General features: G+C 38.1%; 1 protein-coding gene across 1 annotated transcript; it reads right to left on the bottom strand.

Moving 5' to 3' along the window:
- Nucleotides 1-297: 297 nt before the first annotated feature.
- LOC114030688 (E3 ubiquitin-protein ligase RNF139) lies at nucleotides 298-11869 on the bottom strand. Its single transcript, XM_027845553.1, has 2 exons — nucleotides 11692-11869; nucleotides 298-2659 (listed from the first exon to the last, which is right to left on the bottom strand). The coding sequence occupies exons 1-2, from the start codon at nucleotides 11867-11869 to the stop codon at nucleotides 834-836; spliced, it is 2004 nt and encodes a 667-aa protein (XP_027701354.1). The 3' UTR covers nucleotides 298-833.
- Nucleotides 11870-22693: the final 10824 nt, after the last annotated feature.

Genomic DNA, 22693 nt, shown 5'->3' with positions numbered 1-22693 from the left:
TTCTTTTTTCCTACAGAAATGAATTCACCAAATGTTTTTTTAAAAAAAAATCTAATTTAGGGTTATAATGAATCTCTTCTAGAGTCTGAAAAGGCAGTTTTTTCCATAAATGCTAAATACAAAATTGCTATGTCCATGCAACCTTTATGACATAATTCCATTTAGAATACATTAGAAGTTACTATACCAAAGCTTACTTGATGAAAGCCCCAATTTTTTAACACAGCCCTTTAAGAAACTAAGCTTCAAAACACAGGTCAAGGTAAGTGCTACCTAAAAATTGAACAGACATTTCTATCAGTTACATTCTAGGAAGTTTATTTTCTTGGATTTTAAGCCTACCCCATGTGCGGCTCTTATATCCTTAGAAAACACTTGCTCATACTTTCATTTTAGTCTGTGTAAAATATCTTAAGTTTTTCAGGGCTAGATAATTCATTGTAAAGGATGCTTTCTTGCATTTTTACTATTCATTTCAATGAGAAAACTGGGGTCCAGAGCTAGCACATGTGTATCTTTGGCACAGTTGACGCACTGTATGAACATTACATCTATCAAAAATTTTTTTGTCCAACTTTGTCTTAAAAACATGTGAAAACGTTTTATTCTATGTACAATAATGTACACAAATTTAAATAGGTCACCAAAGAGACCAGCAGTAATTAAAGAGGTATATTTACAGTAGCACATCACAGTAAACGGAAAACCATTCACAGACTCAACATTGATACTGTTTTTGTGCTTGGTTACACACTGAAGTGAAGTATTTTACTCCATTTTTGTTGAACTGAATTTTAAACAAATACCTCAGTGATTAATAAATGCCATTTTAATCAGTCAGTATCATCATTAAGAGATTCTTCAGCTGTTGTGTCTGTATGCTGAATCACTCCATTTCTTTCATGTTGAACATCATCATCACAATCGGTACTGTCATCTTCATTTATGTCCCTGTCAGATTCAGCAGCGGCAGCAGCTTCTCTTACAACTTGCTCAGGATTTTCATTGGGTGAGATAAACCCATTGTTGTTAGATGAGTTTGCATTTTCCTTCACATCTTCAATGTATACTTTTTGATGGCACATTGGACAAGTATCTTGAATATACAGCCATTTCCGAAGGCAGAGCGCATGGAAGTAATGATTACATGGCGTGATACGAGCAGATGTTGTAAACTCATGATAGCAGATTGCACAGACGTCATCTATTTCACGTAAGCGGCTCCCTTTTATTTCAGGAAGTGAATTAATTTTCTTAACAGCAGTCCTACGATTGATAAATGTCTTCCAGCCATTCTTTGCTTGTAAGTAGATGTTAAAATATGCATGGAGGCACATCATGCAAGCCCGAATTTTACTTCCTGACTCAAACATCATGGTATAAGCCCCATTTCCAAACATAACCACTCCAAATATAAATTCAATAATATTGCCTGTTGAACGAACGTAGTAGACGTAATCATCAAGCTTTTCCCAGAGGACATTATAGTAGCCATCAATCATGAATAACGTATAAACAGTAAGAGATACAATTACTTTTAAGCAAAGTTCCACACAAAATGCTGTAACTGCAAACAGCCACGTATTTAGTGCATAATGATGCCAGAGAACATAACTGAGCAAAATTGGAAGAATAAAAAGACAAGCAGAGACGAAGAGCACAGGAAAATGTCTACGAAAAGATGACACATGAGAGGCACTGAGAGACATTAACACGGGGTCTGTCATTCCATGGATGAAATGTAGGACTGCAGTTAATAAAAGGCACATGTTTCTACTTAGGCGAACAAGTCTTTCTTCTGGCCTTAACCCACTTAAACCTGTCTGCAGAGCCAAAATAAAAAACAAAACAGGTGCTACGAAGCCAAGCCTCCTGTCGTCATCTTCAGTTGACCCAATGAAGGCTAGTATCCCTAACCCTAAATAATGGGCAACTGATGAAATTACAGCACTCATGCCCAAAACAGTTAGTGTGGAATCACATCCACTTATTATAAGATTACAAATTAGCTCCCAGAAATTATCCCAAGAAATAAGGTAGGAATTTTCTCCAGTGTCATTTGCCATCTTTAAAACGTATATTAACACAGAAGCTTGCGCTGCAATTCTTGTCAGCCAGAAGACTCGCAGTATGTCTGGGAAACGAATCCTTTTCCAGGTATCCTCCATCAATAGCTGTAATCCATAAATACGATACATATGCCTTACCAAAAGATAAACATATCGTGTAGAATAATAAAACCACTTAATTTTCATAGCCAACACAAGTGTGGTATTTAATGTCAGAATCAGGGAAGAAGCAAAAACTAAAGTCTCTCTGACATGTACGGGTAGCTCTGTGATTAGGCCTATTACAGGAACCAAGAAATTCATTATGATCAGCTGTGAGTAGATGGACTGAATTTGAAGTAATGTGATATATCCAATTCCAAATGTTAGTTGAAGAACGACGAGTGCCATCCATAGTGAGGGACCTTTCCGAGGAAGAAATTCAATTCCAAATGCTGATGTGTTGTAGGCACCATAGAAGTCAATGTGCAAAGAGGCATAATAATTCACCAACACTGAAGTTGCAGCTAGTAGAAAGGCTGAGCTGTACATGTAAAACTTGAAAAGTGATCGCTGTGACAAGATCAGAACAACACTGGACACAAATATACCTGAAAGAAAAAGATGAAGAGAAATCACTATTTGCTTCCTTTAAACAAACATCCTGTCTTAGAATTTTGGGAAGAACTGATGGACCTCTACGTGTCAAGTTCTTCAATTACTTTATGATGCATAGACAGTTTCATGCTTATAAACAATGCCCTAACAACTGCTTCTCTTGATAGTCTCATCTCAAAGGATCATCAAAGACCCACCCAAAAGGGCTAGCAAGACAGATGACCTATGAACTCAGCACTGTTTGTCCTCATGTACTTTTTGCCCTCTTAACAAATTACTTTAGAATAAATGTGTACATGGTCTTATTTCTCTAATACGCTAATCTGCTATACGGTCCCTTGTTGTGTTGTAGATGCTCAATAAATGAACACACTGAATAAAAAATAAGGAATATTTACATAAAAGTGGGTGAAAGAATTTAACTTCCACAAAAAGCACTAGAGCTCAAGAATTTTAAAATGCTAGGCTGGAAAAAAATCCATTGCTACTTTTATATTTTGTAAAAATCAAATATACTGTGTATTTTAATCATAATTTAAGCATCTCACTCTGACAACTATCTACAGCCAGAGAATTCCTTTTTACTGCCAGAAGCTGTCTATTAAGTATATCTCTTGGTGCAGAACATGCTAGCTTTCTCCTCTAAACCAAGAGCAGAGCATTCTCTCTTCTCTCTATATTTCCCTTTTAAAGAGCTCACATAACTCCTCAATTCCAGTTATCACCTCTCCAACTGTCCCACCAACATTTCAAATTCAACATGTCTAAAACCTCCCTCCCTCCCTCTAAAAACTTATTTTCTTTTGATTTTCCAATTTGTTTAGGTGTGTCCAAATTCTGCCTCAAAAAAAACTTTTCATTTGCCACTCATTCAGTCACCAAATTGAATCAATTCTTCCTTTGTGCTGCCTTTAAATCACTTCCTTTCCAATTCTAAAGTCATCACCCTTATTTCACGGCATCATTACTTCCTCCTACATTATTGCAAACAGCCCTCCTAACTGATCTTCCTCCTTCTAAACATTCCCTGTCTCAAACACAGAGGCCAGATTAATCTTCCAGCACAACTCTAGTATCATTTCTCCTGCTCAAAAACATTCAAGAGCTCTCCACTATCTACCAAAATCCGGATGTCTTGGTTTGGCATTTAAGGTTCTTTACAATCTAATACCCAACTTAGCTTTCAGGTCTTATCTCTCACTACTCTATCTATACTTCAGCCATCTTAATCTATCTAAAATACAATGTATTGTAAACTATTTCTGTGCTTTTAGGTTATGAAAACACTTTTTCTGTACATCTCTGCTTATCCTACCTAGCCTTAATGGTCCAATTCATCTTTACCATGTCTCTCCTGTTTACCTCGGACAAAATTAATCTGTCTTCCCTAACAAGGGAGAACTCATTACCTCCTAGGGAGCCCATTCTACTTTGGGACAGCTCTTATCATTAGGAAGTTTTTCCTTACAAGTTTAAATTCATCACTGCAACTTCTACTTAATGCTCCTTTCTAAATTCTATCTTCCAAGAGCCAAATAAAACATGTCTAATCTTTCATGTGACAGCCTTTCAGGAACTTCAAGACAGCTAGTGTCCTCTCTGAGCCTTCTTTCTGTTCTCCATACAAAACATCCTGTTGTTTCTTTAATTGATCCTCATACCTTTGACCATTTTTGCTTCCTTCAAGTCTCAGCTAAAATGCCACCTTTTACAAGAAGCACCCAGCCTTTAACATGACAACAACTCTGATCTGAACACAACAGAGAATGCTAGGACTAAATAACACAACTACCCTCCTATTGTACTGAAGTCTCTCCCCATTCCCCCACACCCTCCCCAGTCACCCCTAATATGGAGCACCGAGTCTCTCAATTCAGCATAAGATCATTACATCACCTTTTATGGCAGTTACTTCATACTGATAACTCATTGAGCTTGCTTTACTGTAACTTCCAGGACCTTTTTTCCTCTTCAAAATACTGACTCGCCATGTTTCCTCCCTCTTACTGTATCTGTGAAGTTTATTTTTTGAACCCAAGTTTTACCTCCCATTATATTTAATCTTACTGGATTCAGCCCAATGTTCTACCTTGTCAAAATCTTTTCAGATTCTGATATCTAGCAATTTAGCCCTCTGAAATTTGTGCCTTTTACATATTTGATAAGTTACCTAAGTATGTATTTATCCAAGTCAAAGATAAAAATGATAAAAGGTAAGACCAAGTAGTGATTCCAGGAGCACTATACTGAAAACTTTATTCCAAACTGACCAACTACTCTTGGGATGTAGCCAATCTCTTGGTACAGGCCATAGCTATGAACCATAGGTTTCACACTGTAAATTCAGACACAGGCAATCCTGATTAAGAAAAAAATCAATATAAATGAGGCTGAGAGAGAAACAGAGAGGCAGTAGAGTAATAAAACTGGATTTGGAATAAAGGTGTTATACACCTGTGTTCAAATTCTGCCTCACTTACTAGCTGTCTGAACATGTCAGGGCTTTGGATTCTTCATCTATAACAATGGGGTTATTATTTGCCAATTCAATTCAATTATGTTGCCAGTTGAATTTGATAAGCATTTATTAAAACATCTACTCTGTGCAAGCAACTATGCTTGATGCTTGATGACACAAAGGCTAAAAAAAATAAAATGTCCCAGCCCTCAAGGAGCTTATAGTCTACTGGAAAGTGCTTTGAAAATCTTTAATTGCTATACACCATGAGTTGTCACTTTTATTTGCTAAACCATCTAAAACCATAACTGTTAATTTACTCTAAAGTATCAAAAACATTATCAAAACATTAATGCAATTGTGAAGTGTAAGTACCTTATATTCTGGACAGTGTGGGAACACAGGTACTTGCTTTACCAACTTAGGGAAAAAATACTTATGTTGAGTAAATACAAAAAGGCCAAAGCAGTAGTAAGGTCAGTGAATAACTAGTAAAAGCTGTTTCATAAAAGACTGTCATTTCATTAAAGCCAGTGAACATCTTGATTACCCCATTTTATCACCAAGCTTCTGAGTAGAAAAATGTCCTAGGGGGACAAGAAGAATCTGCTATTGCTGTTGCTGCATGTGTGCTTATTAAAGCTGAAGTATCAGGTAAACTGAAAGAAGAGAAAACTCCAAATTGGGTATGTGTTGAGTTGGTAATCTCATTTCCTTTGAGATCTTAGCAGCATTTATTATTTGGATTACATTTTTTAAAAAAGACATTGACAATTTGAAAGAAATTAGAAAATACTGTTGGGAAAAGTGTTCAATCAATTCATGGCACTTAGGGGAAAAGGAATAAAACCATAACCAAAAAGTAAAATAGTGACAAATATTTGGAAGAGATGTACCAAATATCATATATTAATATAATAATATAATTTAGAATATAATTAATATGAAGATATTAAAAGAATTTCAAAGACTGGAATTAATAAGTACAACAGCAAAATAACCAAGATAGAAAAGTGAGTCCCATCTTAAATCCAAGACATCCAAAACTGAACTTGTTATCTTTGTCGTCCCTCCCCCCATTCCTCTTCTGAACTTCCCTATTACCTTCCTGGGCACCAACATCCTTCCCAGTCACCCAAGCTCCCAACACAGGTGTCATCCTTTACTCCTTACTCTCTTTTACCCTCAGCCGTATCCAGTCTGTTGCCAAGTCCTATCAATTTTACCTTTGTTAACATCTCTGCTATAAATTCCCTTCACTCCTCTGAAACTGCAACCACCCTGGACTATTGCAACAGCCCACAGGTTTGGTCAGCCTGCCATAAATCTCTCCTTGCTCTAGTCCATCCTCCACACAGCTGTCAAAAAGCCTAAGTGACCATGTCATCCCCAATTCAACCAACTCCAGGGGCTCCCTATTTGCCTCTAGGATCTGTTTGGCATTCAGAGTACTTCACCACCCGGTTCCCTCCTACCTTTTTTACACTTTACTTCCTATCATCTCGTCTCTGCAATCCAGTGACACTGGCTTCCTCACTATTCATCACAAAATACTCCCTATCTCCTGACTCCAGGAATTTTCAATGGCAGTTCATGCTTAAAATATTCTCCCTCAACATACCTTCCTCCTAACTTCCCTGACTTTCTTCAAACCCAGCTAAAATCCCACCTTCTGCAAGCCTTTCCTGCTTTATTTTAATGTTAGTGCCTTCCTTGTATTATCTCCAACTTATTTTTATCCAGTATAGATATTGTTTGTACATAGATATTTGCATGTTGTCTCCCCCATTAGACTGTGAGGTCCTTGAGAGCAGGGAGTTGTTTTTTTTTTTGGTTTCTGCCTTTCTTTGTATCCCCCAGTGCTTAGAAGATTTGCACAGGGCCTGGCACACAGTATGCCCTTAATAAATGCTTACTGCCTGCTAGATGAATAAGAGTGGAGAAGTTAATAGTCTATGCACAATTATGAATCATTTACAATGTTTATTTCAATGGCTCTGTGATCTCACTAAAGTACATATTCCTATGATCTCTCTCCATCAAGGCAAATTACAACTCACCCCTACCTTTCCATATAGTGAATCTTTTTTCCATGTCCTCCCCTATATACTCCAAAGAGTCCATCCAAAGTGCTTAAAACCTTCCACTGGGTCTTTTTTTTTTTTTTTTTTTTTAACATTTTATCCCTTGCTCTCAATACATGACCACCATACCCCCTCTTTCCCATTCATATATATCCTGAATATCTCTACTCCACTGGGCAAATAAGTCTATCACTAGAAATAAAATCCATTTGCAAAATATTAAAAATTAAAAATTTTTAAGAACATAATAGGCTATGACACTGTCTTCATTTTAGGCTAGATCTGTTAAAAATGTCAAATATTCACTCTATAAGCCTCTCACACCCTAACATTACTCCATAAACCTTAAATAACTAAGAGAAATTCATAGCCCAAAACAGAAATGTCAGAAAAATGTTCTAATATATGATGTAGAGATGTAGACATTTATGGGTTAATTAATGAAATTAATGCATTAGTGTTGCTAATTTTCTCCCAAAGGAAAGAAACCCAAGAAATGAGAAATGCATCAATTTTAGGGAAATAAAACCATAAATAGTATTACCAGATACTAAGCACATTCTAACTGATCTAACATAGCAACTGTAGTATTCTACCAATGGCTTCAAAAGTCAATGCAAAACCAGAGTTCCAAGTTTTATCTTCCATTTTTCTTATCTGTTGTTTTATTTTACGGCAATAAGATATATTTTCATGTAGATAACAAGAGAACTCTGATACTTACACTTCCTAACTTAGTTTCAAATTAGCTATGTCATTATTACATTGACTATGAATTATGTATTTTGAAGGGAATTTAGTATTTCCTCAGAAAAGGTTAAGATATTAATATTCTTTACTATGATACAATCTATTATGTTTTCTCAAATAATATATATTTTTTTCTGACATTAGGAAGCAAACTGTGAAATTTATGGTTTCAAATCATATGAGTACTAGAAATAATGGGAAATGCCCTCAGCTGCCTCTAGTACTCAACATATCAATGTCGGGGGTAGAGGTGAGGAAATGGAGAAGTAGAAACTCTTAGTAATAAGAGGAAGGAGGATAACCCTAGTAAAGGAAGGAAGTGATAACATGAGCCCAGGTGATCTTAAAGAAAACCTTGGTGAAAGAGTTAGAAATAAATAAAAAATGATACAGGAACAGGACATCACTGATTCTGTAAATTTTGGGTGAGAAGCACAGGTAAGAATGGGACAAAAAAAAGAAGTATAACTAGCATGAATACAGATTCCTTACTGTAAGGGCATTTTTTGGTCTATATTTATTGTGCCATTTTCACTTTTTTTTTTAAATCAAAGAAATTAAGTTGAAAAATCATTTCTTTGAATACTAGTTATAAGTAAATTTACTCCTTTAAAGTACCAAATTAAGGCCCCCTACTCCAGTCAGCATCTTAACATTCCAGGTTTTTGTCCCTTAATATTTATGGGCATAATGATGCTACACTGCTTAAGACCCAGAATATTTAACATATATACTGTTTTTGTTCTAAAAAGGAATTTTTTAAAAACAGACTCTTTTTTGGCAGAGAAAGAAACTGAATCCAGTCAATTATACAGGAGTAAATTAAGGAGTGGTCTAGTGATTGGTTTAGATAACAAATGTTTCCAATTATTTTAATAAAGTCCAAAACCAAGAACATTCTAGAATCAAAATGTTTATATAAACAGCACAGCATATGTTTTATGTTTGGCAAAAGCCCTTGAAGATTAAAATGTTTGTATTTTAAAATATGTAATAAAGTTTGATCTTAATTGTAGTATGCCCTAGTTATCAATGAAAAAGTACACCATCACTAGGTTTAAATTCTGCAAAATTCAACTTTTCATGTTTTATTATTAAGAAAGACCTAGAAACTAAACATTGAGCTTATTCTGCTTGGCTATTACAAACTTTCTTTTCTCCCCCTGCTCCTTTCTCAAAGATGCCCAAATTGCCATGGGGGGGGGAACAACTTATATGTAAACAGAAATTCTTAAAACATGGCCCAAAGGGGGCTTGCTTCTGGATGGTCTGAGGCATGTCTTCTGTAGTAATTTTTTTTTAACATGGCAGTCTCTATATCTGTGTTCTAGCAAAAAAAAAAAAAAAAAGAAAGAAATTAGTTCTAACATTTAGTCTATAAACGATTCCTGATCTCATAAGATTCAGCCCTAAAAAAGTTCTTAGAAACAATCTCTATCTCCACTCCCCTATACCTGTCCTGATGCCCCGAAAGGGCAGGCAAGTAGTTACACTGGGAGTGAGGAGCCAAGTCAGAACTCAAAATTCTGGGTTGTTTTGTTTTTTTTTTTTCTCCAAAGCCAGTACTCTTTCCACACTGCCTCATAGGTGAATAAAAATAGCAAACCTTGCTTTTTTTTTTTTTTTGCAGTGATTCTTCTACCACATTGTGCAATAAAAAAAAAATGCTGAATTTGTATCAGAAAACCTGGGTTCAAATCTTGACTCTACACTTTGTAATTCCCTCCCAAATGAATTACCCAGCTCTTACATTAGTAACACATGGGATCTTGACCAAGTCCTCGGTTTTCTCAACTTGAAAATGAGGTGATAGGAGAAGATGACCTGAAGTCCTTACCAGTGTGAATTTTATGATCCTACTAAAGTTAATCCAATACTTCATCTTGGTGCAGAGGTAGTCATAGCCCTGGGAGCCAAAGGCCATGAATAAAGCACAAGTTCTGGAAAGTTCTCAAACTTTAAAAACTTTACATATTGGTAGGTGGGAAAGTGGGATGACAGAGCTGGAACTAAAGACAGAAGATGGAGTTCAAATCTGGCCGCAAGCACCTACTAGCTGTATGACCCTGGGCAAGTCACTTAACCTGTCTGCCTCAGTTTCCTCATTTGGAAAACGGGGTATCTAATTCCAAGGGCGGTTGTAAAAAACAAAATGAGATAATACTTAGACAGATCTTTGCAAAGCTTAAAACTACATAAATGCTAGCTATTACTGTTAAATTATTTAAAATGCTGCTGGCAGGACTATCAGACCAATGAAGCTACAGGTGCTCTAAGTATTGAAGAATGGCATATGTTATTACTTTTTAACTGAATAAAAAAAATTTGGCCCTTAATAATGCTACAACAAAACAAAACCCAATAGCTATTCTTACTCACTAAGAACAGGGATGCAACAAATGGGCAGACAATTTATATTCTTGATTTGAAGACCAAGTACAGTACCTAACACTACAGGACTTGTGTCCTAGTCCCAATTCTGCTTAGTGATGTTGGACAAGTCACTTCATCTCTCTGGGCCTCAGTTTCCTCACCTATAAAATCAGGGGGGCTGGACTATGTGATTTTTGACACATTCCACAAGTCTCAGAAGAATACAGGATGAAACTCACCAACAGTTTCTGAATGAACACAACCTTGAAATACATTCTTTTTTTGTCTGTTCACAAGAAAATTCTCACAGTCCAAGCAGTAGCCCTCATAAAGTAAATCTGATAATTAAGACAGACTTCAGAGTCGGCTTAGTCCAAATCTGACAATTAAGACATTTCAAATTGGTCTATACCATATGTGACGATTATGACAGATTTCATTTTAAAGCATAAAAGGTTTTCTTTTCCCCTGTGGCAGTAACGTTTAATATTAAGGGATCTCTCTGAAGCTAATATTATTTAATCTTAATCCTTGATTTTAAAAAGGAGGAAATCAAGACCCTAAGAGGCTAAGTGACTCTCCCAAGGTCATGAAGTTAGTGACGGAGCCAAGCCCCTTGTTTCCCAGAGCAAGTTTTTTCCCCTGTGTTACGCTGCCTCTCTGCATATGTAGGAAGGACTTTTTAAGACTCTTACAAGATCCCTTATACCTTGTGCAACTATCAAGAAAATGATTTTAAGTGTGGTTTGTGGAGACTGTTACTCATTTAACCACCACTCTAACTTCCCGGCTTATTCCTACCCAGCATGGTATGGTTCACATCTCCTCAATCAGGATTTCTGTAATAGTTCCTTGGTTTGACATTTCCAGTCCTCCCCATCTGGAATGCCATTTAACCACCACTGACAACAATGACAACAAGGGGCTCACACTGGTAGCACCTGCGGAAAACGTGGAGTTGACAGTGCAGGAGGAGGGAGGGAGGTGACGAGGGAACCTGAGCCCCGAATTAGCGCATTCTGTCCAAGGTCATGTCAATAGCACAGCTCCTAAGCCTTCTGCCTCTCCCGTGGCCTTGGCCATCAGCCACGATTCCCATCCACAGGGCGACCACGGCCAAGACCCCCCCTCCACGCCCTAGCCCCCCGAAGAAAGGCCGAGCTGAGCACCACGCTGACTCACTCATCGAGCCCGGGCCTAGCCCCCTCCCCACCTCCAGCGGAGGGGTCCCCTTCTCCGCCCCCCCACTCCCGCGCCGAGGGGCAGAAGCGCGCGTCCCGAGGCAAAGCTCGGCCGCAGGCACAACGGCCCTCGGCGGGGCCCGGCGGGGCCCGGCGGGGCCGGGCCGCCCGGTCCTTACCCAGGAGCCGGATGAGGATCTGGAACCCGACGCAGAGCCGGCCCTGGCTGGCATCATAGTAAGAGTTGAAGATGGCGTCGATGATGAAAAGGCAGGGAACGCGGAGCGCCACCTCCAGCGCCGTCCAGACCTGCTGCTGGGCCATCCGCACCTGCTGGGGGGCCCCCACGGCCGCCATGAGCCGCCGCCGCCGCCCCGGGCTTACCAGGGGCGGGGGCTGAGGCGGGCTGCGGGCCGGCGGTCTGGCGGCGAGGACGGCAGGAAGGAGGGTGGGAGGGAAGGAAGGAGGGAGGGAGAGAGAGAGGGAGGCTCCGCCCGCGCCCGCGCCGCTCCCGCGCCCTCCCTCTCCTGTCTCTGTCACGGCCCGCCCCGCCGCCCGCTCGCTTCTCTCCCGCTGGAGCAGGCGGCGGCGGCGGCGGCGGCGGCGGCGGCGGCGGCGGCAGGGGCGGCTTTCCGCGGGGCCTCCGGGCGTCGGTGTTTCCGGTCGCCTATCGCCAGTTTCCTCCTCCCTCCTCCTCCCCCGCCCGCGGAGCGCCCATCTTGACCTCTCCTCCGCCCCTCTGCCGTAGCTGCTGGTGCCGGCCCCGAGGCGTCGCCGGCGGTCGCGCGAGACCGGGGAGCCGCCTCCGTCTGGCGTCATAATCCGGCGCTGGGGGCGCTCCCGCGCAGTCAGCATGAACCTGCATTAGCAACCGGCGCTAGCCGTTGCCATGGTTGCATCGCCGCCCGAGGTCGGTTGGGGGCGAGAGGGTGAGGAGGTGAGCTGGGCCTCGCGGTGAAAGCTCGAGCTCAATCCGGGATCCCTAACGGGCTACGGCGGCTGCGGTGGCCCAGCCCTGGACCCTCCCTCCGCCTGCCTTCAGGGCCTGCAAGCTGGGGCCTAGCTTTTCGAGAGCCTCCTTGGCCCATCATGGCCGCCAAAAGTTGCTTTAATAACACCCCTCAGCCTGAACCACAAAACGCTCCCTAGGTTGGTCTAGAAGGTGAAAAGACATTAAATTTAGGTTTAGAGCTGGAACGTCTTTGTAATCCACCCTCTCGTTTCCCAGATAAGGAAACCGAGGCCCAGATTGCTTAGGTGCTGGTCCAGGGTCACACAGCTACAGCCTCTCCATCCCTGGTGTCTTGGAATCCTAAATCAAGGTCTGGAAGGAACTTCCAAGGCTTTGTAGGCCTGTTACAGATGAGGAACTGAGGCCCAGGTCACATGGAGAGATGTGGGGTTCAAAACCGGTTCAAAGAGATTACGGAAAAGATAGGGGTGGCCCTAGAATCTCAGAGGGTTGCTGCAGCTGTACCATGTCAAGCGGTAGATAACCTGGCTCCAGCTCAGTACACGCCATCTTAGCAAGGAGTGACCTTCAACTCTGGAGCTAAGCTAGGAATTAATTCAGATGGTAGAAATGCAGAAATATCCAATGGAGCCTCCAAGATTTAAAATTTATAAAAAATTGAATTGAATGGATATTAATGGGCCAGTGTCAGCTTGGAGTGAGAGCTCTGCAGTAGTGTCCCAGGAGCTTGACCTCATTCCTCTGCTCAAATTATCAGGGGCTCTTAGTTGCCTATTAAATAAAACCTAAATTCCTTGCCTGACACTCAAGGGCTTCTACAATCTGACTCCAACCTATCTTTAAAGCTTTAATATTCTTCATGCACTCTGATTCAACCACACTATTTCATGCTATTCCCATGTTTACCTTTTCTGACAGTATGCATTTGCACATGGCTTTTCTCATCCCTAAAATGAATGGCTTCTAGTAGTTCATGAAAATTCTTCTCATTCAAGGTCAAGATTAAGTGCCTCTTCTTCCATGGTGCTTTCCTTGATTACCAGTATTGGAAGTCATCTCTCCCTTTTGCAATCCATGCACTTAATCAACTTCTCCCCTGTACTGTGGTTATCTAGGTACATGGTGCCTACTAGATTTTAAGCTTTTTGAGGGTAAGACTATGCACTTTGATCTATGTATCTCCATGACATGATCTAGTAGTGTCTTGCACAAAAGAAGCATTTAATGAACAGTTCAGGACAAAAAACATTAAGCACCTGCTATTTGTATTCCTATTGCCTCTAGGATAAAACAAACTCTTCTGTTTTATCTTTAAAGCCCTTCAAGATGTTGCATCAAACTATCTTTCCAGCCTCATTACTTTTACTTCCTCTCATACTCTACAATTCAGACAAATAGGACTTCTCTCTGTTTTTCACATATGACATATACCTCTTTGACTTTGCCCTGGTCATCCCCTGTGCCTTGTTGAATGCACTCCCTTTTTACCTCCACCCATAGACTCAGCTAAAGCACCACCTTTTGAACATGAAGCCTTCCCTCTACCCAACTGCAAGTACCAGTCCTTCAAACTATTTTGTATTCATTCTCTTTGTTTTTGTTGTTGTTGTTTGTCCTTTTTTTTTAAGAGGACTAATGACATTGAAGGGTGATGTCTTGATTTGTAGATGAATTGAATTTAAGTGAGGCAGAACTGCACAAAGTTATCAGCCTCACTCTACTCCAGAGTCCAGTGGCAGGACAAAAGTCAAAACAACTGGCAGTAGCCCAGGATGCAGTGGATTACTTTGTCATCTTTGATGTCTGACTAAGTGCTCCACTGGGGGAAGGCTCCACATCCTTAGGGTAGACATCCCTCTAACACCCCAATGGGTTTGAGGCCTGTTGGTTACCCTCAGCCTTGTTTAGCCTGTCTGCTGAGATGGTTTACCAGGGTGTGGCCACAACTTCTTGGAGCCACAGGTGAGAGTTGAGAGTTGAGTGAGAACACCAAAGGTAGATGAGCAACCCTGAAAAGTGCTTGGTAAGCCCTCATACCAGAGGTGCTATTCAGTATTAGTGGAAATTAATCTCAGAAAGAAGGCATTCTCTTTATATATTTATTCTACTTAGACATATATGTACTTGTGCTTCTCCCATTAGAATGTAAGCTCCTTCTGAGGGGGGATTTTTGAAGTCTTGTATTTGTGTGCCCAGCACCCAGCACAATGCTTGCTATGTAGTGCCTGCCGCCTAGAAGGTACTTAATAAATGCTTGTGAATGATTGATTATAAGGCACTCCGCAAGGTACTTAGAATGCAGAAGAGGGAAAAAAACATTCTTTATAGATTCAAGGATATGTATAGAAATAATTAGTATATAAATAACATATAGCTGAAGGAGGTAGCACCTGACCTGGGCCATAAAAGAATGATTCTGAGAGATACAGATGAGGGAGTACATTTCAGGCCACACAGATTGAACAGAAGTAGGGAATAGTATAAGGTTCAAGGTACAACTAACTAATAGTCTAGTTTGAAATTTAAGAATATAAAAGAGTAGTAATGTGACAAATCTAGAATGATGTGTTGAGGCAAGATCATGGGGGACTTAAGCACTAGGCTGAGGAGTTTATCCTTATCCTAAAGGCAGAGTGAGGGATAAATTATCACATTACATAAATGTTTATATCTAGGATAAAAGCTCCACCAACAATGTATTAGTGCACCTGTCTTTTCACAACCATTCTAACACTGGAAATTCCCATCTTTTGTCAGCTTAGCCAATTTGCTGCTGAATGTAAGATGGAACTTCAGGATTGTTTTGATCTGCATTTTTCTTATTATATGAAGCTTTCATGTGGCTATTACTTCTTCCTTTGAGAACTGTTTGTTCATATTCTTTGACACCTTTAGGAAATGATCTGTGCTTGATGAAGCCATGCTGTCTCTTTATGATCATTGCTTCTTTTTCTAGATGCTCATTAACTTCTAGATGCTCATCTCTTAAATAAAATGGAATCAAATTCAAGTTTACAGCCATAAAGAATAGCTTTGAAGAAAAAAAGGAGAGAAGAAAAGCGAGAGGGAGGAGGACAAGGTACAGGAAGAGTGGGAAGAAGAGGAGGATATTGTTATGTTTGATACTGTTGTAAAGGAGGGATTATATCTTGTCATTAAAAGATTGGCAAGGGCAGGGGGTGGGTACCAAATCCCCCTTTACCCTATATTTGACGTATGGTAATTCCATACTCTTTTGCTGCTCAGGAGATTAAATTATAGATATCAAACAGTTTTAGCCAGAAAACTTTCAAAGAGAAAATGATTGGTTCATGACAATTTTCATATTAAAAAATGTGATTCATATAGATTATGCTTTCCCAATATTTTAAATATAAGGCAATATTTCTCACTAAATTTCTCACAAATTTTCTCTCACTTGTAACTGAGTTTGCCTAATAATGACTTTCAAAGAATAACTTGATTTTTAGTTATTTGACAATTCTACAATAAGTCAAATAAGTTTATTAAATAAAATTATTTAACAGTTGAAATCTTGGTGTCTGATTGATTTAATTGTATGAAATCTTAAAAGAAATATAAAATAATAATTGAGTATTTTAAAATTGATTTTGTAAAAATATTTTAAATGCCTTCACAAGGAAGTAAATTCAATTCCTGTGTCCTATAAAAGGAGTTCTAATTAATGAAACCTTTCATATACTGAAATGGAATATGTTAATTTTAATTGGAAAAGAATAATATTTGAATAAATATATACAAATGAGGAAATACTAGAATATCCAACTTTTTCTCTGGTGGATCTTGAAAACTTGGGTAATCAATAAAGAGAGTCTAGGATGAAGAATCTTTGGAGTGGGACATAATAGTTTTGAAAAGGCCCAGTGTTTACTACAAGTGAGCCCCCACATATGTTACATTGGCTCTGGATTCAGCCTCTCAAACAATGGGTCAGATCTACTTCTCCCCTCAAAGTATGGGTAACCCTGAGGTGTGGAAGGTTTTCTAATTCTATTGTTTATGAGCCCCCATCCAGTGTGTTCCCCCAAATTCATTCAACCAGTTAATATTTCCTCAATATCCATTAATCAACTGACACCAGTTTTTGCAATGGATATTTATTGAGAAAGTTTACTAAGGATGGAAGTAGAAAGAGAATACCTATGGGAAAAGAGATTCTCAATTATTGATGCCCAGAAGCAGGCTCACCCAGCCTCCAGTGTCTGGAATGGGATTCAGACAGAAGATATTACATATGCCCTAAGGACTGGGTCTTCACTGGTCAGTCCCCCACTACACAAACATAATGTATCACTTAAAAAATAGTAACCCCCATGTAATACTTTCAAACTGAAAAGAATTCTCTCCAAAATTCTCAAGACCAATTTGGCATTGTGCTGAAGGGCATTTGTAAATGGCCCCTGAATAAACTTTTCCAGTCAAGATGAAAGGAAAGGAAACAGCATTCATTAAATACCTACAGGAACTGTGCTAAGTACTGAGATACAAATAACTCATTTGATCCTCACAACAACCCCATTTTATAGTTGAGGAAACTGAGACAGGCAGATGTCAAGTGATTTACTAGTAAGCTAATGCTGGTAATAAACCTCCCCACACTTAGCTGGACTAGTTCTCAGAAAATAGTCTGTTGCCAGACAGTTCTGGAACATGGTGGGGCTTGCATTGACTGGCACAGCTAATCAAAGGAAAGCGCTAATTTGCCCAGCTAATACTCCAAAACAACTTGAGGCCCCAGAGCTCTTGTTTGTTTGCTTCCTGCCATGCCATGCTGTAGAATAGCAAAGGGAAATCTAAGAATAGAACATTAATCAGAAATAGTCAATTAACAAATGCTTATTGGACACCTAATTATAGTACCTGGAACCTTCAAATAGATGTGGTTTCAGTGTGACCTATGGTTATTGGATGAATTTTAGTCAACTTTGTTTTTGAACTGTAGTCAAAATAAATCATCAGGAATTGTGGGAAAAAATTGTGGGAATCGTTGGACTACCTGAGTTATGATAAACAAAATGAATCTAGACATTACACTTTCAGAAATTATTCAGGAAAATTGCCTTGAAATTTTAGAGCTAAGGGGTAAAATAGAAATTGAAAAAGTACACTGATAACCATCCAAAAGAGATCCCAAAATAAAAATTCACAGAAGTTTTATAGCTAAGTTTTGAAGCTACCAGGTGAAGGAGAAAATATTACAAGCAACTAGAAAGAAAGAAGTTAAATATTGGGGGTTACAGTCTGAATAATACAAGATTCAGCAGCTTCTACATTAAAAGACTGAGGGACATGGAGTATAATATTCCAAAGAACAAGGGAGCTAGATTTGCAACTGAGAATAATGTAACCAGCAAAGCTGAGTGTAATCCTGAAAGGGAAAAGAGTATTTAATGAATTAAATGATTTTCAGGTATTCTTAAGGAAAAGACCAATTGAACAGAAAATTTGGCTTACAAGAATCAGGAGAAACATCAGAAGATAAATATGAAAGACTAATTATAAAGTATTTAATAATGTTAAACTGCGTACTTCTTATATGGGAAAATATTATTTGTAACTCTTAAGAATAGTATCAATACTAGGGTAATTCAAAAGAGCATATATAGATAGAAGGCTTGGGGTTGAGTTGATTATAATGGGATCATCCTAAAAAATAAAATTGGGGAAGGAGAGGTAATATGGAGCAAATTATCTCATACAAAAGAGGCATGGATGGAAGAACTGTTAGAGTGAAGGGGAGGAGGGGGTGGAGGGCAGATAGTGTGGGAACTTTATTCCTATTGGAGCTGGGTTAAAGAGGGAATAACATACATCTAGTATGGTATAAAAATCTTCTTAACATACAGAGAAAAAGGAGGGCAAGGGGATAGGATAAGAGAAGGACTCTTAGAAAGGAGTGCAGATAAGGGAGGCAGTGAAGTATATTAGACTTCTGAGGAGGGATAGGGTAAAGAGAGAGAGAAGGATAAACAGTGAGGAAAAATAGAATGGAGGGAAATACAAAACTGGTCATTCTAACTTTGAATGTGAATGGGATGAACTCACCCATAAAGCAGAAATGGATAGCAGAATGGATCAAAAACCAGAACCCAACAATATGCTGTTTATAAGAAACACATTTTAAAATGAGAGATACAGAGTAAAAATAAAGGGCTAAAGTAGAATTTATTATGCTTCAGCTGACATAAAAAAAAGCAGGAGTAACAATCATAATCTCAAATTTAAAGCTGAAATAGATTTAATTAAAAGAGAGAAACATAGAAACTTGATAAAATTACTCTAGATAATGAAGATTAATATTAATAGTAAACACATATGCACCAAATACTATAACATCCAAATTTTTTAAAGGAAAATTAGATTAATTATAGGTGGAAATAAATAGCAAAACTATAATGGGGGGGATTTTAAACTTCCTATCTCAGAGCTAGATAAATCTAATCAAAAAAATAAATAACAAAGAAGTCAAGGAGATAAATAGAATCTTAGACAAGCTAGATATGACAGACATCTGGAAAGAACTGAATGGGAAGAGAAAGGAATATACCTTTTTCTCAGTGGTACATGGCATTTTACAAAAATTAACCATATATTAGGGCATAAAAACTTAATAGTTAAATGTAGAAAAGCAGAAATATTAAATGCATCTTTTTTCAGATCATAATGCAATAAAATTACATTGAATAAAAGACTATGGAAAAACAGATTAAAAATTAGTTAGAGACTAACCTAATCTTAAAGAATGAGTGGGTTAAAGAACAAGTCATAAAATCAATAAATAATTTTAGTAAAGAGAATGATAATAATGAAACAATAAACCAAAACTTGTGGGATGCAGCAGAAGCAGTAATCAGAGGAAAATTCATATCTTTAAATACTTATATCAACAAAATAGAGAAAGGGCAGACCAATGAATTGGGTATGCAATTAAAAAAAAACTAGTAAAAAACAATTAAAAATCCCCAATTAAACACCAAATTGGAAATCCTAAAAAAAATTAAAGGTGAGATTAATAAAATCAAATGTAAGAAAACAATTGAATTAATAGATAAAACTAGGAGTTGGTTTTATTAAAAACTCAACAAAATGGATACACACCATTGGGTAATATGATTTTAAAAAAGAGAAAAGAAAACCAAATCATGAGTATCAAAAATGAAAAGAGTGACTACACCACTAATGAAGATGAAATTAAAGCAATTATTAGGAAGTATTTTGCCCAATTATATGCCAATAAATTTAACAATTTAAGTGAAATGTAAGAATACTTACAAAAATATAAACTGCCCCAATTAACAGAAAGGGAAATAGAATATCTAAATAAACCTATTTTAGAAAAAGAAATTGAATAGGCCATAAATGTGCTAAGAAAAAAGCATCAAGACCAGATGGATTTATAAGTGAATTCTACCAAATATTTAAAGATCAACTAATTCTAGTATTAAATACATTATTTGGAGCAATAGGCAAAAAAGGAGTCCTACCAAACTCTTTATATGAAACAAATATGGTGCTGTTACCTAATCCAGCAAAAACAAAAATAGAGAAAGAAAATTATAGACCAATTTGACTAATGAATATTGATGCAAAAATCCTAAATAGAATACTAGCTAGGGGACTTGAACAATATATCACAAAGATTATATATTGTGATCAAGTAGGATTTATACCAGGAATGCAGGGATGATTCAATATAAAGAAAACTATTAACATAATTGATCATAGCAATAACAAAAGTAACAAAAATCACTATCTCAATAGATGCAGAAAAGGCTTTCGACAAAACAAAACACTCATTCCTATTCAAAACACTTGAAAGTATAGGTATAAATGGATTTTTCCTTAAAATGATAAGAAGCATCTACTTAAAACCATCAGCAAGCATTATCTGTGATAGGGATAAGCCACAAACCTTTTCAATGGGATCAGGAGTGAAACAAGGATGCTCATTATCACCATTGTATTAGAAATGGTAGCAATGGGAATAAGAGAAGAAAAAGAAATTAAAGGAATCAGAATGGGCAATGAGTTAATAAAATTATCTCCTTTTGCAGCCTATTCCACTATATATGTGGAAAAGTCTGCAGATTCAACTAAAAAGTTAATAGAAAAATTAATAATTTTAACAAAGTAGCAGGATATAAAATCAACTTTGGGATTCTATCTCACACCCATCAGATTGACAAAAATGACAAAAGACAAAAATGACAAATGTTGGAAGCCTTCAGAAAAACAGGTACATTAATGTAGCTTATTATATATTAATATATAATACATATAATTAATATATAGTTTAAGAGGAAACTGCGAAGGCCTCTATTGATGCAGGTGGAAGTAGGCAGAACAGGGAGAAGTTGTATCATGACAGTAACATTATAGAGAAAAATTACTTTTAAAAACTTTAGAACTCTGAGGCAATGACAAATCCTGAGGCCAGAAGAGGATGAGGAATGCCATTCACCTCCCAGGAGAGAGGCAGTCATCTGGGGACATAGCCAATAGTGGAATTTGTTTTGCTAGAGTATAAATGTTTATGATAAGAGTTTTTGTTGTTGTTTTGTTTATCATAGCAGTGGTGGGGACAAATTATGAATGCATGTGAACATTTGTTTTAAAATTTATTTTAAAATAACATTAAGAGATATAAAGTAGGTGACATAGGTCATGGATGTCTAACATGTTGTCTGTGGTTCAAATGTAGTCCTCCTGAGCATGAAGTGCAGCCTGGCAGAGATTTATTTAACAGCATTGTCTTTTGCTTAATTTGTTAACATACAACTTGTCAGACAGTCAGCTTACTTGGTGCCAGGCATTGTACTAAGCACTGGGGATACAAAGGAAAGCAAAAGACAGTGCCTGCCCTCAAGGAGCTCACACTCTAATGGGAGAGACAACAAGCAAACAAATATGCACAAACAAGTTATATACAGGATACATAGGAAATAGTCTAAAGATGGAATGAGAATTAAGAAGAATTGGGAAAGGCTTTCCTGTAGAAGGTGGGAATTTTAGCTGGCAGGGATAAGGAAGGAGAGCATTTCAGGGGTGGAGGATGGCCAGTGAAAATGCCTAGGGCTGGGAGATAGAGCTCTTGTTCATGCAACAGCAAGCAGGCTGTTGCTACCTTTGCATAATTGATGCTGTATCTCATGCTAAGGCACCAGCTTCAACAAGGAATTATAAGAAAGACTGAGGTAGCCAACACACATTTGGATTTCTGGTATGTTTCCGAACTGAAAAAAAGAAATCTTAGATGCTATTGGATACCCACACAGAGTTGCTTGACCCAACCCAAATTGATCTCCCTCTTGTGGCTTGGAGCCTGCTGCCAACACTATGGGATCTTTAGTGGTATCTTATATGCCACAGGCATGTTGGTAATTTTATACTTATATTTAGCAAATTCAGTTAAAAAACCGTGCCTTCTATGTATGTATTATGTAAAAATACATTTGTATTTATTGTATAAAAATTTGACTAAAACTTAGATAAATGTATACTTAAAAACTTAAATCAGAGGTTCTTATCCTTTTTTGTGTGTTCCATAGATCACTTTGGCAGTCTAGTGAAACCCATAGACCTCTTTTCAGAATAACATTTTTAATTAATTGAAAGAAATACTAAATTTTAGTTAGAGGTGAGTGAAAAATAAAGATTTTTTTTTCCCATCCTAGTTCATGGACCTCCCTAAAATCTATCTGCGAACTCTTTGAAGGTCCATGGAACACAAGTTAAAAACTTTTAATTGAACTATCAGAATGTATTTTTTATTCCACTTTTATTTTATGTCCCATCTTCTTAGAAGGAAAAGATAGCTGTCATGGTGATATAGAAACCGGAGTAGTATTTAGCATTGCCAACTGAGGTTTTGCCCTTAGGCACAACACGGGAACTGTGTGCTCTTCCTCCCAAAGGCAGCCACTTTCCCTTTACCTCTTCTGGAAGTTCTCCGAGGTCTGGAACAATTGCCTCTGGTCACCAGCCCCAGGGTACAAACCCTTGTGGCCTTTCGTTTTCTTCCTCCAAATTCTAAAGGGGCAAGAGCCTATACTCTCTGGGGGACTGATCACTCCCTTCTAGCTGCACATATGGTGAGACTAGACTTTGAGCTAACACACATTTCTACCTTCTCAATGCCAAATTAATTTGCTCAGGTTAGTTTGGGGTAGCTTATTTCTGTTTTTGGC

The sequence above is a fragment of the Vombatus ursinus genome, unplaced genomic scaffold, assembly GCF_900497805.2.
Source record: "Vombatus ursinus unplaced genomic scaffold, bare-nosed wombat genome assembly UNPS02014973.1, whole genome shotgun sequence".
NCBI classification, from domain to species: Eukaryota; Metazoa; Chordata; class Mammalia; order Diprotodontia; family Vombatidae; genus Vombatus; species Vombatus ursinus.
The sequence above is the reverse complement of the archived record's forward strand: the minus strand, read 5'-3'. Positions and strand labels throughout refer to the sequence as shown.

Excerpts from the sequence above, each read along its gene's own strand:
- LOC114030688 (XM_027845553.1), bottom strand. The coding sequence starts at position 11,869 with ATGGCGGCCGTGGGGGCCCCCCAGCAGGTGCGGATGGCCCAGCAGCAG. Across the intron at positions 2,660-11,691 it reads GATCCTCATCCGGCTCCTGG|GTATATTTGTGTCCAGTGTT; the intron begins GTAAGGACCGGG and ends TTTTTCTTTCAG.